Source organism: Pezoporus flaviventris, unplaced genomic scaffold (assembly GCF_033815535.1).
Source record: "Pezoporus flaviventris isolate CSIRO_AGI_PZ_B2104156 unplaced genomic scaffold, CSIRO_AGI_Pfla_v1 ptg000073l, whole genome shotgun sequence".
Lineage (NCBI taxonomy): Eukaryota > Metazoa > Chordata > Aves > Psittaciformes > Psittacidae > Pezoporus > Pezoporus flaviventris.
The window spans coordinates 4,227,123-4,243,432 of NW_026892621.1; the positions used below are offsets into that span (position 1 = coordinate 4,227,123).

Consider the following 16,310-nt stretch of genomic DNA (forward strand, 5'->3'; position numbering starts at 1 on the left):
GTTTGGACTTTTTCTTTTGTGCTGTCTTCAGTTCCCATGGGGTAGGGTTACTGGGGCCGTGTTGTGCGTGCAGCCTGCGGCCGGCGGGTGTGCGAGTTCCCAGCGTGGAGCAGGTTAACGGGCTGTTGGCAGCGCCGCAGCCTCCGCAGCTCCCATTACATCAGACACCCGGTGTTGCAGGCGCTGCCCCTTCCCATGGCTCAGCCCACGGTGTTGCTTCACTGGGGGATATTCAGCAGGTACGCTCCCCTGATCTGGTGCCTCCGCTGCGAGCGTGTACAGCCGTGACTGGCGAGGGAAAGGGGCAGATGTCCTGTGCTGCCCAGGGCTGTGCCACGTGCGTGGTGGCAGAGGGTGTGTTGAAGGCAGTGGGCCGGAGCTCCAGCAGGTTCTAGGGAGGGCTCTGTCCCTTCACCATCAGGGCTGTGTGCTGCGCTCCCCTTCTGCGTTGTCACGCACAGCCAGCTTCGAGTGCTTTCAAAGCTCCGGTTTCACCGGCCGTGTGTGAAAATGGCCTGCGATAGCAGCGGGGTGGCTGTGGGGATGAGATGCGCCAGGCTGCTGCCGTGCCCCCATGCCCGCGTACAGCGGAGCTGGTGCTGGTCCGTGATCTTCAGAGGGGCATTCAAAGGACCCATCTGGTTACCCCGTTAGCGCCTGCAGGCCCGGCTGTTCAGTGGGGCACCCCTGCCCCTGGGGGCTGTGGTCGTGCAGGAGCAGAACCTCATCGGGTGGATTCTGTGGATTAGGAAGGTGCAGCCATGGGTAACCAATTGTTTCCTACAAATGGGGCTCCCTACAGATGCCGGGTTCCTACAAATGGGGTTCCCTAGAGACGTCAGGTTCCTACAAACAGGGTTCCCTACAGACGCTGGGTTCCTACAAACGGAGTTTCTTACAGACAGGGTTCCTACAAACAAGGTTCCCTACAGATGCCGGGTTCCTACAAACAAGGTTTCCTACAGACGGGGTTCTTACAAACAGGGTTCCCTACAGATGGGATTCCTACAAACGGGGGTCCCTACAGACAGGGTTCCTACAAACGGGGTTTCCTACAGATGGGGTTCCTACAAACGGGGTGTCTACAAATGGGGTTCCCTACAGACGGGGTTCCTACAAATGGGGTTTCTACAAACGGGGTTCCCTACAAATGGGGCTTCCTACATACGGGGTTCCCTATAGACGGGTTTCCTACAAATGGGGTTCTCACAAAAGGGGTTCCCTACATACGGGGTTCCCTACATACGGGGTTCCTACAAACGGGGTTCCCACAAACGGGGTTCCCTACAGACGCCGCGTTCCTGGCGCCGCTTCCCGCGCTCCGCGCAGCGCCACCGGAACCTCCCGTCCGCTGGGGGGCGACCCGCCGAGCCGCGCACGCGCTCCGAGGTGACGTCCGCGGTGTACGCAGGTAGCGACTGCGCCACTTCCGGTGTCGCTGCCCGTCTGTTTCCGGCAGCGCTGAGGGGCCCGTTGCCGCCATGGTGAGCGCAGGGCCGGGGCCATGGGTCCGGTCCCGGCGCCAGGCCCGCCTCGCGCGGCCGCCCTCGCTCACAGCCCCTCTGTTCTCTCTTGCAGGCTCGGAACGCGGAGAAGGCCATGTGAGTGCTGCCGCCGCTGCCCCCGCCACAGCTCTGCGCGGGCGCCCCGGTGCGGGCAGGGACAGCTCCCGGGGCCCGCAGACCAGCCGGTGCCCCCCCGTGTTCCCCGCGCTGGGTCCGGTGTCAGCGACCCGAGCCCGCTGTGCCGTGGCTCATGGCCGCGCTCGCTGTGCGGCTGTTTGACAGCACTGGGAGTTCAGATGCGTTTTGGCACTTGGTTGTGTTGTGCTGTGCTGATCTACAGGGGGTGGGAGTTGAGGGTGCCCAGAGAAGCTGTGGCTGCCCCATCCCTGGCAGTGTTCAAGGCCAGGTTGGACACAGGGGCTTGGAGCAAGCTGCTCTAGTGGAAGGGGTCCCTGCCCGTGGCAGGGGCTGGGGCTGGAGGAGCTTTAAGGGCCCTTCCAACCCAAAGCACTCTGTGATTCCAAGTATGAATCTTCTTGCTTGGCACTTGCCGGGGCTAAATTTACAGGTTTTAGCCTATTTATTTTTCTGTTGACTTTGTTGAGTACTTCTCCAAAAGGTGTGCTAAGCACATGTTTAGAACTACTAAATTAGAGACTCTGTAATGAATTTGTCTCATGTTTGTTCTTTAACCTAAACCACTTTCTGAGCTTGTAATAATAGCTCGGGGAGGCTGCAGAGGCCCTACCACAGCTGTGTGACACATCAGAATCACAATGGTCAGGGTTGCAAGTTTTGTTTGCTTTTTGATGTGTCCCCTGCTGAGATAGGTAAACTTAATGCTTGTGCTTGTAACTTGTTCATGCCCTTCTGCTGCTCATAATCTAACATGCTGGCATATCCTAAGCAGGCAAAAATGCTTAGCTGCTTACCAAGATCTATATTTGTCTAAGAAATGAACCACTGAGGATTTCCAGTGTCGAAGAGGCCGCTGGCCAGCAGTGTGGCCAGTCAGTGAGTGTGTTCAAGCCTTTGTTTTCTACAGACTGTAACGAAGCCCATCCTAAACATCCAGAGCAAAACTTGTTCCTGTCGGAATGTGGATGTGTAGAAGTAAATCCATTTCCTTTCTTTCCTTTAGGACGGCCTTGGCAAGGTTTCGCCAGGCTCAGCTGGAGGAAGGAAAAGTTAAGGTATGATGTAAAGCCCTAAAGCTCTGGTAGTTCTGGTGGGGAGGGGAGCGTGAACCATGTACCGAGCTGTGCGGCTGCGGTCGGGTCGGACCCCAGGCAGGAAGGGGAATCCTACAGGAGCACCTGAAGCAGGGACTGTATTTCACAGTGACCCAAACAGGAAATGGTAAATAGAATTTTCTGAGCTAAATAACCAGGTTAAGAATTTCTGCGTGTGAAAGGGAAGTGCGAGTTGAACAGTGCTTGCTTTTCATTGTCTTCATGAAATATAGGTAGAATCTGCAGTGGTTTGAAGAAAACCCCAAACTGCAGTAGTGCTGCCAACACCGGCAGAGTGCTGGGCAGAAAGTGAAAATGACGTTTGAGACTCAGGTTACCTCCTTTTGCAACTCCTTGTGCAAACTGATGCGAATGCACTTAGTTTTACCAGCAGTAATCCCAGGGTTGGCTTGGATTTCATTCCAGGAGAGGCAGAGGAATCCCTCTCCTGATTGTTCATTGGTAACATTCTGACAACAGGAACCACAGAGCGAAGGCCCTTCAGGGTCACTGTGAACTGGGGGTGTGCATGAGACATAACATTGGCTTGTGTTAACCCAGCACGTGATAGCTGTGTGTTGGAGCTGGCCTCACACGCTGTGCCATGTTCACATGGCTTTTTTGCTTGGTGTAAGGCTGCCAAAAAAATGGGCTTAGCAACTTTGTCATTTAAAAACCCCACCAATGCAGTGAAAAAATAGCACCCCTAAATCCACATAGACCCTTAGAGATGGATTCTCAACCATCTCTGGGTATTCCTTTGCGGTTTTCACTGAATCATTTGCGAGAATATTGCTGTGGGGATCAGTGTTCCCAGTTGGACAGGTTTTGGGTGACCAACAGTGGAACTCTGGAAGCTGACTGAGGTGTCCTCACACACAAGTGCGAGCAAGATGAGACAGGAAAGTGGAAAAGAACAGTTTGGGGAAACTATAGTGCAAAAGACTCCATGAGCAACAGCCAGAGAGAATGATGGAACAGAGTGTCTGGTACGTCGTGTGAGGGAAGGCTTTTTATTATCTAAGGGGTAGAGCTGTGAAAGTACAGTAGGGAAAGTGGCAAAAGAACTGCGCACAGAATCCATGGGGTAGGATGAAGTATTAGTTTGTGTGTCCTATATGGAACATTATTTGTCTTGGCAAGGATTATGTGGTGGTTTGAAAAGCAAGTGACAGATTTTGTTTTGGATAAAGTGGGTTTAAGTCGTTTGTGTATTCTGTGGTAGTTCAGTGTGTCAGGCTGTGAATGGTCATTGTTTTCCACTTGCTGTGAATGGGTGGGAGGAGAAGCACCGGTAGCACAGTTTGGGATTAACAAGCAATAACGTTTGCAGGAAATGCTGTAAGTGTGTTGATGCTGGGTTAAAACTTCCTGGTGTGTGGATTTCTGTCAAACAGGAACGAAGACCTTTCCTTGCTTCGGAGTGTAATGAACTGCCTAAAGCTGAGAAGTGGAGGAGACAGGTAATGTCAAGCTGTGGGTTTTACTAATTGTCTAACAGGTAGAACTTCAGCACTTCTCGGTTTGATAGATTTGTTCAGGTCTCTTCAGTGTGCTGACAGTTAAATCACAGTCATTTAGACTGGAAGATCAGGCAGGTCACCACAGTATTTAGAGCAGGTTGTACCCCATCAAGCTGCCCAGGGCTGTGTCCAGCTGAGATTTGAGAATCATCAGGGTTTGGATCCCACGGCTTTCTGGGGCCCCATTCCAGTGTTTGATTGCCTTCTTCATGATCTTTTTTTTCCCCTCGAATTTAATCAGTTTCCTTGGTTTCAACTTATGTTTGTTGCTGCTTGTCCTGTGTTGTGCATCTCTCAGACAGCCTGGTTCAGTCCTTTCTATACCCTCTGTTAGGCTGTTGAAGACAGCAACAAGTTGCTCCCTTTTTTGCTTTCTCTTAAGGCAGATCAAATGCAGTTCTCTCAGCCTTTCTCTGTACATCACAGGCTCCTGCCCTCCCATGTACAGCTGTAAAAATGTAAAAAGCTTCTGAGATACTGTATTTGTGTCTGAATGAGATCTGTGTTGGTGTTTGAAATCGATAAGCTCGGGTTCATTTCCTAGATCAGAGACACCTTAAAGTTGGATCTTTCTAGGGTTTTGTTTTGCTTTTTCTGCCTTGTTTGGGAAGTTCACTTCTGTGTTCTTGTCTACCCAGATCATTGGGGAGATTTCCAAGAAGGTGGCACAGATTCAAAATGGTAAGGCTTTTCTAAGTACATTTCATTTGTTTGAATCCCCCGTCCTAATCAGTTACAGTAAAAATCCCATTTCATGGGAACTACACCATTCCCATTGGGTGAATTCTGGAATGGCTCCGGTACTTCTGGAAAGCTGCCTAATTCATTGCTTTTCCCTCTCTAACAGCTGGCTTGGGGGAATTCAGAATCCGGGACCTGAATGATGAAATAAACAAACTTCTGAGGGAGAAAGGGCACTGGGAATTCAGAATAAAGGAGCTGGGAGGCCCTGACTATGCTGTAAGTGTACACTGGTTTCTGTTTTAATGGGGGAGTTGTTGTAGAGAACCTGTATAAAAACGAGCCATGGGGGTGTTTTACTTGTGGGGTAGTTTGAAGTGGTACAACAGATCTCCTTTCTCATCCTTTAATCTATCGAGATGCCTGGGAAGACAGGAAATACAAGATGCAAGAGCAGTAAGACTTTAAACCATGAACTTTCTTTATTTCCCAGCGGATTGGGCCGAAAATGTTGGATCATGAAGGGAAAGAAGTTCCAGGAAACAGAGGTTACAAATACTTCGGAGCTGCAAAGGATCTACCAGGAGTTAGAGAACTTTTTGAAAAGGAACGTAAGTAAATAGTGACTGTTCCCAGATGTGAGCCTACACAGTAGTGTGTCTTGAGTAAAATGTCTGTGTAGTTATGTGGGGAATGCTAGTAGCAGTGTTTTCTGGCCCATAAATAGACATAAGTGGATAAAACTTTATATGTAGGTTTGTTATGGAAGGAGTGGGAATTCCATGGACCTGAAGAGAGGCAGGCCTGCTGAATCAGCTCTTCCTTACTTGCCATCTGCAGAGAAAAAACTGTGGGAAGTACTCCATGAGCGGGGGGAGCTTGGGATAGGTTTTTATTTCCTTTCATATAGTCTTGCTCAGTGCTGGGACTCCATTTCAGGGGGAAACAGCAATGGAGAACTGCCACAGGATGGGAACTGCACAGAAAAATGCCAGTACCCCTGGCACTGACAGCAGTTTGGTCACACGCTTGGGTGAGGTAGCTGGGGTTGCTGTGAGGCTGATGGGGAATGCACAGCAAGCTGTCAGGATGGACCTGCACGAATGACAACTGTTCTTCCAGCCGTCCCTCCGCCTCGGAAGACTCGAGCTGAGCTTATGAAATCCATTGATGCAGAATACTATGGCTACAGGGATGAAGAGGATGGTATTCTGGAGCCGCTGGAGCAAGAACATGAAAAGAAAGGTATGTGAGATACAAAATCAGCCCAAGAAGGGGTCATGATGGGCTCGAAAGTGAAGATAGCTTTTCTTTCCCTGCTGGTATTGTCCTGTGCTTAGCTGTCACGCAGGTATCCAGATCATTGCTGTGTAAGGCATTTCAGGGTTGAGGCAGTGTGCTGTATAGTTTGCTTCAGAGTCATCATTGCTACTGTTAATGATTTAATACTATCAGCAAGTGATTTGCTATGAAGCAAAATCTTTTTTCCCCACATTTTTCATGCTTAAGAATGTAAAAGGGTAGGTTGCAGCAGGGAGGTCTGTGGAACGCAAGGGTTATCTCCTCCCTCCTTTGTGAGAACTGGCCATACCATCTGTTTCCTGTCTCACCTCATTATTTATCCATAAGCACAGTTGTCTATCCCTCTTGGAGATTAGAGGGGGCCTTCTGGAAACCCCGAAGGCCCAGTGGCCTATGTTAATTTAGCCACATGAATGCATTTGTGGATGTTTTTTCCTTTGAAACCCATACTTCCTCAACAGTTAGTGTTTATCCATGTCTCTGCTCACTCAGTTCTCTGGCTTTGTTTCTACTGACTTGCCCAGTAATGACAACAGGATTATGAGCCTCATACCTGAAACCCTCTTTAAAATTCAGCACTGTGTGACATCTGCCTGCTGTTTGTGTAGCTTTAAGCAAGAGGCTGTGCACCACCTTTATGAGCATCGCCTGTTCCTGGCAATTGGTTGCTGTTTGCATTGTGTATTTGTTTTGTGATCACTTCTTCTGAAGCAGATCGTCAGTGCTCTGTTGGACGTGTGCTGGTGTAGGAGCCACTGGTAGGGTCCTCACAGAACATGGCAGATAAAACAATCAGGTTTTGTTTAAATGGTGCTTCTTTTTGTAGACATTGAAACCTCACTGCAGGAAGTCCTTGTTTGAATGATTACAAGTTGTTGCAGTTGTAACTGTTAACCAATACTTAGTACTGTCATCCACTTCTTACATTTATGCTTTTCCATGTGTGAGATCTTCATAGCATTGTGTGTTAGAGATCCTGCCTTGTCAGCTAGATTGTAAGACAGGGACCTGCAGCATAGCCTGGGGCCTTCAACCAAGCGAGTGGCAGGCAGCTGGCTGGCCCACAGGTGATGGCTGCGAGAGGAAGTTGCGTGGTGCAGCACACCCGGAGCCGCCCTCACTCAGTGTTCTTGCACATCTTGCTGACTGCAGACAGGAGAAGTGACTCCTCTGGATTCATGTGGTTACTTAAGAAAATGAACATCTTTGGTGATGGTGCCACTTGAGATAACCAGGCTAGAGATGCGACAGAGCCAGTGGTGCACTAGTAACGTACAAATTGGATACTGTTAACGCACGATAGCTGGGATGCTCTTAGGGCCGCTTGTTGTCTGTTTTCTTTGTGGTTTTTTGTAATCAGAAGAGTTAAATTTTTGTGAAACAAAGTATTGAGGTCCCTTTTCTGTTACAAACCCACCCAAAACCCCGCATTTGCCACTGGTCAGTGCGATCTTGCTTTCTCAGGAAGAGCATTTTAGTGTTTAATCTTTGAGAGCTAGGGGAATGCCTGCTGACTGTTAACTGTTGCAGGCATTTCATACTGCCTACTTGCATTAATCTTGCACCTCCCCAGGGTATTTATACACTGGTGTGGTCACTCATTAAGCTGCTTAAAACTTCAGTGCTTCTACTAGGACTCTGCTGTGTAGTAGAGATATAGCAGCTTAATAGCTCTGAGCCAGCAGCGAGTTACAGAAGTGGGATTGTGCTGCAGAAAAGGAGAAATACACTATGAGATGAAAAGAAAGAGACTTCTGTGGCTGGTCACTGTAAGGAGTATAATCATGTTTAATTACACAGGGATCAGCTTTCCTACAGCTGTTGACATGTGAAGTGTCACTTAGCCTCAGTTCAGAAAATAGGTTGATATTTATCCATGACATTGAGAGGTCTAAAATGCACCCAAATTAAGGCATTAGCAATTACCACACTTCCACAATGCCAGTATTGGGTTTTGCTCAGACTGTGTTGATGTATTTTATTAGATACTGCATCGAGGTTCTATAGTAAGTGTGCGTTGCCAATGTAGAGGACTTGAGCAAGAAGTCTGATGTCAAAGCTTTGGCATTAGGACCGTGCTTCTCTCACTTGCTCTCAGATACACTTGCTATTTTCCTTTGCTAACCAGTTATAGCAGAAGCAGTGGAAAAATGGAAAATGGAAAGAGAAGCACGACTTGCAAAAGGTGAGGAAGAGGAGGAAGAAGATATCTATGCTGTCAATGACGATGAGGTATGTGATGGCTAAGGCAATGTGACGTTTCAACTCTTCTACACTGCGTTCTTGAACGTAGAGCTGTTTTGCTGAGAACCCTTCTGTTGCTGTGTTCTGCCCTTCTCTCTGCCTGAGTTAGCCTACGGTCGTCTCTGTTTAGTGAAAATCAGTAGTAGATGAGCACACTTGGTCCATGTTTAGAGAGCTGGCAGCTAGGGAAGACTTTTTACTCGAGTGAGAAACATCTGACAGTTGAGAGCTTGTGAGATTTAACTGTCACTGTCAGGAATGTGGTATTTGTAAGGCAGTGTTTAGTTAACACTGATCAGTCTTACTTCTGAGTACCATCGTTGTGGTTTAAGCTACTGCTGAACCCAGGACAGCCGTCTACATCAGTAACAGCATGAGTAGTTTTGTGTGCAGTAGAATTTCACCCTGTCGATGTGTGGCAAACCCAGGGCTTGTCAGGGTCTTGTTTCTAGCTGAATCATGATAGTAAGGCTTTGCTGGTGCTGCAGTCACTGCTGTGTCATAGCTCTTGTTTCTCTATTTTCCCTGCTCCTAGCACCAGTAGGAGAAGTAAGGGATGTTGATACTGCCCGCCAAGATCCACAAAAGGGGTACTGGAAACTAGTTCTTATTTTACAGTCCATACCTAAGTGGGTTTATCACAAGAATAAAAAGGAGATAGTGCATCGGGTGAGACTGGTGGTTCCTTCAGTATCCTTCAGTTTTATTTGTAGTATCTCATGATTCATAAGTCCAGCACTCAGGTGTGAGAGCAGAGCAGTACAGAGCTATACAGGGAAGTGGTACATAGCTTTATTTAAAGCATTTGCTTTCTTCTTAGTTAGCTGGCTGCTCTTTTGTTGATAGCTTTGCTATGACAGCCAGGAAGGGATGGAAGAGAAGGGAATATAGCTGTACATTCCTGGCCAAGCCACAGCGGAGCAAAATCCATATATGAAGAATGAAAGCAATACCTCTGAAAATGTTAAGGAGCAGGATCTGACCATGCTGCTGGTCATGTTCCTTTGTTGTTCGGTCCTGTTCACCTGCTTGTTGTGTTTGTGGCGTTGATTGTGCTCTATCTGGTTCCTTCTGGCAAAGCAAGTGAAAAAGGCTGTTTTTGATGACCCCTTTAGAAAGTAAACTTGATGTGGCTTAATTTCTTTCATTGGATTTTGTCAGTCTGATGAGGAAGGTGGCAAGGAGAAAGGTGAAGAAGGCCAACAGAAATTCATCGCACACGTTCCAGTGCCATCTCAACAGGAGGTAAGATGTTACAAAACTAACTTGCAGAGATGCGCTCTGGCTCCTGCAAGACAGAGATCTTGACTTACAGCAGATCACCAGTAAAAGCGTCCTTGACTTGTTACTACTCTTTAACCCTCTTGCAAATGCTGTGGAACTAGCCAGAATTACAGTACCATTGCTGTTACCTTTCCACCTGAGCACTTCCAAAACCGTCATAAGTATTACATAGATTGGGAAGTGATGTAGTGGTATGATCAAGAAAACCCTGACTGCCCACTCTGTCATTACTGTCCTTTTCCACTGATGGTCTGACTTTTCCCATTAACTTCATGGGATGATGTCTGAATTGCAGGGCTTGCTCTCATGAGTTTTCTGAAGTTATTTTGGTGACATGACCTTGAAAATTTATCACTGCTCTAGAGTATATATCACCTTAACAGGGGCAGGATGTTTGAAATATAACTCAGGCAAGAAGCTACCTGTTGGTAGGTATGACTGTACATCACACACATAGCATGTGGGGCTTGTCCCCTGCTTCTGTCTTGTCAGATAACCATCCTGTATTCTCCTTTGAAGTCATGATCCTGCACATTCAACAAAATACACACTCAGTGGTTTGTTAGAACCGCAGGAGGGATGGAATAATTAAACCCATTGCTCTCTGGCTGATGGTATTCTCTGAATGAAGAGAGCATAATTGACTGTCAGAACCGACAGATTCATAACCACTGCTTTACACAGCAATCTTTTCTAATCAGGCAGTACTCAGTGTAACCTTTTTAGTGGCAAATCCTTCCATACCTTATGCCTATGGGATGCCTTCTCGATTCTCAGTTACAGAAAAGCTAAGGTTCACAGCACTTGCTTTTGAGAGATGCTGTGTGCAGCACTGGTACAGGTTGCCCAGAGAAGCTGTGGCTGCCCCATTCCTGGCAGTGTTCAAGGCCAGGTTGGACACAGGGGCTTGGAGCAAGCTGCTCTAGTGGAAGGTGTCCCTGCCCTCTTTAAAGTACATGCTTGTTAATGAATTGTGTATTGCTGGCACTTCCAGACAAACTTTAGGTCAGAGGTTTGTAGCTGTTGCTGCTGTGAAGGGCACTCACTGAACTGTTATTTCAGGGGTGCAGATTAGTGTGACGTGACTCCATGTGTTCTGCCCTCGTTAAAGCTGTGCATGAGACAGTTCTTTGAAACTAAACTCAAGTGACTGTGCTGAGTAAAATGAAATGGAGCTAACTTCCTAACTAAAAAGGATAGAAGCGCAGAGCTGAGATGGAGGTGTCTTTCAACTTCCATGAGCTTTAGTTGAGTAATGGAAAAGATACTCCTGACTCATCTTAATTCAACTGCTTTTACACTAGAATTACATCAGAATTAAAGCTTTCATGGTCTGTTTCCTGTGGTTTTCTTCCTCCTCTCTTAATAGCTAAACATGCTAGGCTTTGGCACCTCAGTTAAGCAGAATGTCTTCCTGTTCTTATATTTGCAGATTGAGGAAGCTCTTGTACGGAGAAAGAAGATGGAGCTTCTTCAGAAGTATGCCAGTGAAACCCTCATGGCTCAGAGTCAGGAGGCAAAGACGCTTTTAGGATTGTAACATTGCACCAGTGTGTCCTGGGTTTTGTACAAGCCAGCTAAAAGCAGGAGGTTCATGTATTCTGGTCGCAGTCACTATCATCTGCCAAAGTCCCTTTGGATGTTAAGAGTAAACTGATGAAGTTCCAGGGTGTTCTGCAGAAGGAGAACGATCGTTTTGGTTTATCCACTAGGATGCGTTGCACTTCAGTGCTGAAAAAGATCAAACCTAGGTTCACTTGTCTCTGCATCATCAGCAGCTGTTGTCAGCCCTTTCACTGGTGCTTCTTACAGGCAGGAGCACAACCGGAGTGACTCCTTAAATCCCAATGGAAAGCTGAGTGCCATTACTGCCTTCCTGTACGCTGTATCCTGACCATTAAGTGTGCATGTCTTTCTCCTGTTGGTTTTTGCTGAGCTGAGACCAGAAGTAACTTCCTCTCTTACGCCCAGTTGATTTACCAGCATAGCCTGTTCTGATGGCATCTCTTAGGAGTGACTACGAGGTGGGTTTGGTTCTTTGTGTACCACATGCAGGTTGTCTAAAAGCTGTTCCCTTTGCTGTGGTTTGTAACTGTGCCTGGGTGGATGCTCAGTGATGGATATTTCAGCAGCTGTTGTAAATATGTCCAACTTTGCAGTACCTGGTTCAAACATTTTTAGTAAAACTGATTTACAACCCGATGTCTTGTTTCATTCCAGCTCAAAGGATCGTGGTGTTTCCCTGATTGCAGCCAAAGAATGGGATCAGAACTGCCCATCTGTGTGGGGAGCTGGAGCTCTGCATCCCCTGCTGCTCTTGGCTCAGGTATCCTGTGGCAAGGGGCAGATTACAGCAGAGCTGTGCAGTCTCATGGGTGACTAACATTGTTGTACAGACTATACAGAATGAGTGAGATCCTGAATTGGGCATCTGCAGCCATGGAGTAGAAGTGCTGTCGAAGGAATATAGTATTTAACAACCACCTAGCCATGTCTGGGACTACTTAGAGTTTCTAGGTGCTCTTGTGTATTCAGCACTACCTATTGTAAATAATCCACTCCAAAGCAATCAAAGCTCTAACTTATAGAGAAAAACTTTTTGATGTAAATGATCAAATAATAGAAGCCTTGAAAGAGTGGGAAGCATAGCTGCCAAATGGGAATCCTAACAAAGATCAAGTAAACAGCAAGCAGACAGATAACCTCACACACATTCCTCTCTCCGCCTGTTAGCAGTGTAGCTTTCTCTGCTTTGTAATAAAGCAGCAAATGGGTATGTGTATGATTTGTAGTGGTTTGTGTGCTCTGAGCTGTGAGCATCTTTCCAAAGTTGTTTTCAGTTTTTGCTCTGGCCCTTGAGTGTTTTCTGCTCTTGGGTATAGAGGAGGTGATGCGCTTTTATCCACACGCTATCTGCCTTGCTGTAAAAGGCACTGCTGTTTCCCAGAGTTCCTTCCCTGAAACCCCTGCCTGCCAGGAGTGGAAAAACAGGCTCCTTCCGTGTGGGATGTGCCAACAGGTTTATGGTCTGGCAGTGCCGGATCGGAGCAATGTGATTTGCCTATGGAAAAGGTTAGTAGATGAAGGATAAAGGCGCTGTCGCCTGGTACTAAGGCACTGACGTCGTTCCTGGAGCTGAGGGCATTGGCAGGCAGGTTGTAAGGCTTGATCACACTGCAGGAGTGTTGGTCACAACACACGTGATGATACCCATAGTGTGACCAGGGCAGGGGAGACATGACACCAACAGCCAACCTGGGCAGCCAGAGGGGTTTGCCAGAAAGGCACTTGGAGCTGGAGCTGGGTTGTGAACAGCCCCCTGCCAACCATGCTCCTGCTGCACTGCACTTGTTCAGTACTGCACTTGTTCAGTACTGCACTTGTTCAGTACTGCACTTGTTCAGTACAACAGCTTTTCTTCCAGGGGAAGAGGAATGCCAGTCCTGCTGTACATCTGCTAAACTCTGTGCTGGAGATAACCAAACTGGATTTTGGGGGGGGGGGGGAACCTGACTAGTTTTTATGGCCTGGCACAGTCTGGGAGTTTAATAATACCACTGGTTGATCCCTTCTGTCACAGTAGGAATATGTAACATAGAAGACAGAGAACAGAATGGTGAAGATAGGTCAGGGACACAGTGATAATGACAGAAAGCATAAAAAAAGAGAGTAAACTGATAGAGGGAAATCCAAGACAGGATAGGAGCTGCATTTGTGTTCAAAGAAGCAGCTCCAGCCCTCGGCAAGACCAGTATAATGATGTAAAAAGAGGGGTTTAGGATGATGCTGGTCCCTGCTCAGCAGCACAGAAATGGGATCAATGCACAGAAACAGCGTGGAGCTGCAGTGCAGGCTGTGCTGGGCCTGGGGACTGGCTCTAGCTCCAAGTGCTGGCTTTTTAAGCTGGATGCTTTTTTTTGGCTGCATCTGAGCCAGCAAATTGCAGAGTAATTGTTGGCAGCAGTGGCCTGAGGCAAAATGCCTCTGCTCTGCTGGCTGTACGGGCTGTTAGATCGCTGCTGGGGTTGGGGCAGAGGAGCTTCTGGAGGCAGAACTGCGAGAGTGAGCTTGTAGCTTGTCCTGAAGCATGGAACAGTGCATATACTCTGTGTTAACGCTCCCTTGAGTGTGCAGCTGCACTTAGACCTGTGTGTTGTGTCAGGCTTATAGATTGTGCCATCTCTGGTGCCTCAGCTCTGAGCACGTCAAGGTTATTAAATAAATGTCATTTTCTATGTGGAAGCGTGTAGCTCTGTGCGACCCTGGCTTGAGCTGTGAGGGGATAACCTCTGGATTAGGCTGTTCACTGTTACCAGTCTTGGCTGCTTTTGTGTGCTAGAAACACATTCAATTCCGTTTCATTTAGTGCCAGCCACCGCGGTGGAGCCCACCAAAAGACACCCTCCTTGCTCCTTGTTTTGGTGAGTGCAGCGCCATCGGGGGATCGCCTTCTCCTGCTGTCCAGGAGGGTGGTGGGGAATATGTGTTGGCACTACGAGGCGGTAAGTGGATTTTCCCGATCAGCGTTAACAGATGAGATCGATCCCCGGTGCCAGCGCTGCAGACCGTCCCCTTGCTGTGTTTATTCCGTGTTTTGCCCACCCTCAGCCTGGTGGCAATCAGTGCCTTTGCAGCGCACGCTCCAGCTCACGCCGTGTCCCTGCGTGACCGTGATGCGATTCCTCCCCGGCAGCCTCGATTCCTGACGGACAGCAGAGCGGTGCCTTTGTTACTGAGGCAAAGCCGAGCCCCTTGGCGGTGGAGGCTCCCTCCCGGGGCCGTTCCGGATGAGGTCTGTCCTGGCGGGTGCCGCAGGCTGGCACAGCCCGGCTGAGCCCCAGCACCGCCGGCTCCGGAGGGCGCTCGCAGGGGCCCTTCTGCACCCGCACCCCTGCGCGCTCCCGGCCCTGCCCGCGCAGGGGCCGCGGGTTCCGCTGCCGGAGCGCGCTTGGAAACGCTCGGTGAGCGCGGACCCTGCGCGGGGCGGAAGGGGGCGTGGCCTATGTCCTATGGGGGGCGTGGTCTATGCCCCGAGGAGGCGTGGCCTCTGCCCAGAGGGGGCGTGGCCCTGCGCCTGAGGCCCTGGGTTCGAGCCCCGGCCGGCGCTGTCCCGGCCGCTCCCTGTCACCGCCATGCGCCGGGCGCTGCCGCCGCTTCGCGCTCTCCTCAGGCCCGGCCCCGCGGGGCTGCCGGCGCTCAGCGGGCTCTGCGGCGCTCCGGGCGGGCTCCCGGCGGCCGGGGAGAGCAGCGGCAGCAAGGCAAGGCAAGCGGGGGGTCCGCGGGGCGGGGCCGGGCACCTCGGGGCGGTGCGGGGAGAAACCGAAACGGCGTCAGGCGGCCGCGGTCAGGTCCCTCCCGGGCACGGGGGCAGCCTCTCCCCCGGGACCTGGGGCTCTTCACTGGGTGTCTGCGAGCCCCTGCCCCAGGGCTGGGCGCTGCCGGCTCCCGGGCGGCGGGAGAGCGGCCTTCTATGGCCTGAAGGGGAAAATGAAGTGTTAACGTCGTTGTTTCCTGCGGGACACGCTGAAACCCTCCCGTAGTGTTTTTAACGTGTATGCTCAGCACCGGGATGCTCTTTGGCTCGTGCTGTTCACCGCAGGATTCACATCCGTGGTCTCCACGCTTTACGGGAGGCAGAGCTACCGGGAAGAGCTGCCTTTACCACAGAGCTGTTGCGGTGTAGCGCCGGGAGCCTCCCGCGGCAGTTCAGACCCCGAGGAGGCCGCTCTGTGTCCATCGTGCCCAGGGTGGGTGGGTTCCTTCCACTGTGGCATCCCCGAGACTGCTGCCGGCAGCTGGGAGGCACCGGCTCGGGGCTGGGGTTCTGCTGAGTACAGAGGGAGAGGGGAGAGGGCTGCAGGAGGAGTTCTGGTATCTAGACCTGGACAAAGCCCGAGTGCCTCAGTTCAGCAATGACAATGCAGTACACGGCAAGGGTTGCCTTGACTGAATTGGGCTGCGCAGGGGAATGTGCTCGCTCCTGGGTATTCAGCAGCCACTTGCATGCCCGCGGCAGCTCCGGGGCTGTGCCGGCAGCTCCATCCCATTCAGCGCAGCGGTGGCGGCGCCCATCTCCGTGCCGGGCCCAGCTGCAGGAGGAATGCAGGAGGTGAATAATTGATGAGGAGCAGGGTGCTGCTTCAATAGGCAGTGTCCTTGTCCCTGCATAGCAGGAGCAGCGGGCTGGGTCGCTGTCAGCCTGTGCCCAAACAGCTGAACCCGCCGCCATCGGCTGGGGTCGTTTGGTGCCTGTTCTCCTCATCACGCTGGATCTGTCGCCCCTGTTTCATCAAACGATGAACGAGGGGGTTAGGGATCCGTTTTAACCTTGGGAGGGACCTGAAGTTTAGATTACAAATCCTTTTTGGTCCATCCTTTTCCAGCCCGATTGAGTAACGGTTTCATTGCTTGACAGTCCTCTCTCTGTTGCCACTCCTTGGGCTTATTACCCAGCTCTTCTCTTACCCCCAGTTAGCCTTGCTCTCCTTTCCTGGTCTCACAAAGCTCTTCACTTCTTCAAAGTCAGGCAACAAGATATA

General features: G+C 49.9%; 1 protein-coding gene across 1 annotated transcript; it reads left to right on the top strand.

The window, feature by feature from the left end:
* Nucleotides 1-1,481: 1,481 nt before the first annotated feature.
* On the top strand, nt 1,482-11,438 carry ISY1 (ISY1 splicing factor homolog). Its single transcript, XM_061472843.1, has 11 exons — nt 1,482-1,508; nt 1,579-1,601; nt 2,647-2,698; nt 4,135-4,200; nt 4,899-4,941; nt 5,108-5,220; nt 5,435-5,552; nt 6,064-6,186; nt 8,372-8,475; nt 9,649-9,732; nt 11,204-11,438. Exons 1-11 carry the CDS (start codon nt 1,482-1,484, stop codon nt 11,309-11,311), a joined length of 861 nt encoding a protein of 286 aa, XP_061328827.1. The 3' UTR covers nt 11,312-11,438.
* Nucleotides 11,439-16,310: the final 4,872 nt, after the last annotated feature.

What these genes read in the sequence shown, in the direction of transcription:
- ISY1 (XM_061472843.1), top strand. Translation starts at nt 1,482, where the DNA reads ATGGTGAGCGCAGGGCCGGGGCCATGG. An exon ending in GGTGGCACAGATTCAAAATG is followed by an intron (nt 4,942 to 5,107) that starts GTAAGGCTTTTC and finishes CCTCTCTAACAG; the next exon opens with CTGGCTTGGGGGAATTCAGA. An exon ending in ATGCTGTCAATGACGATGAG is followed by an intron (nt 8,476 to 9,648) that starts GTATGTGATGGC and finishes GGATTTTGTCAG; the next exon opens with TCTGATGAGGAAGGTGGCAA.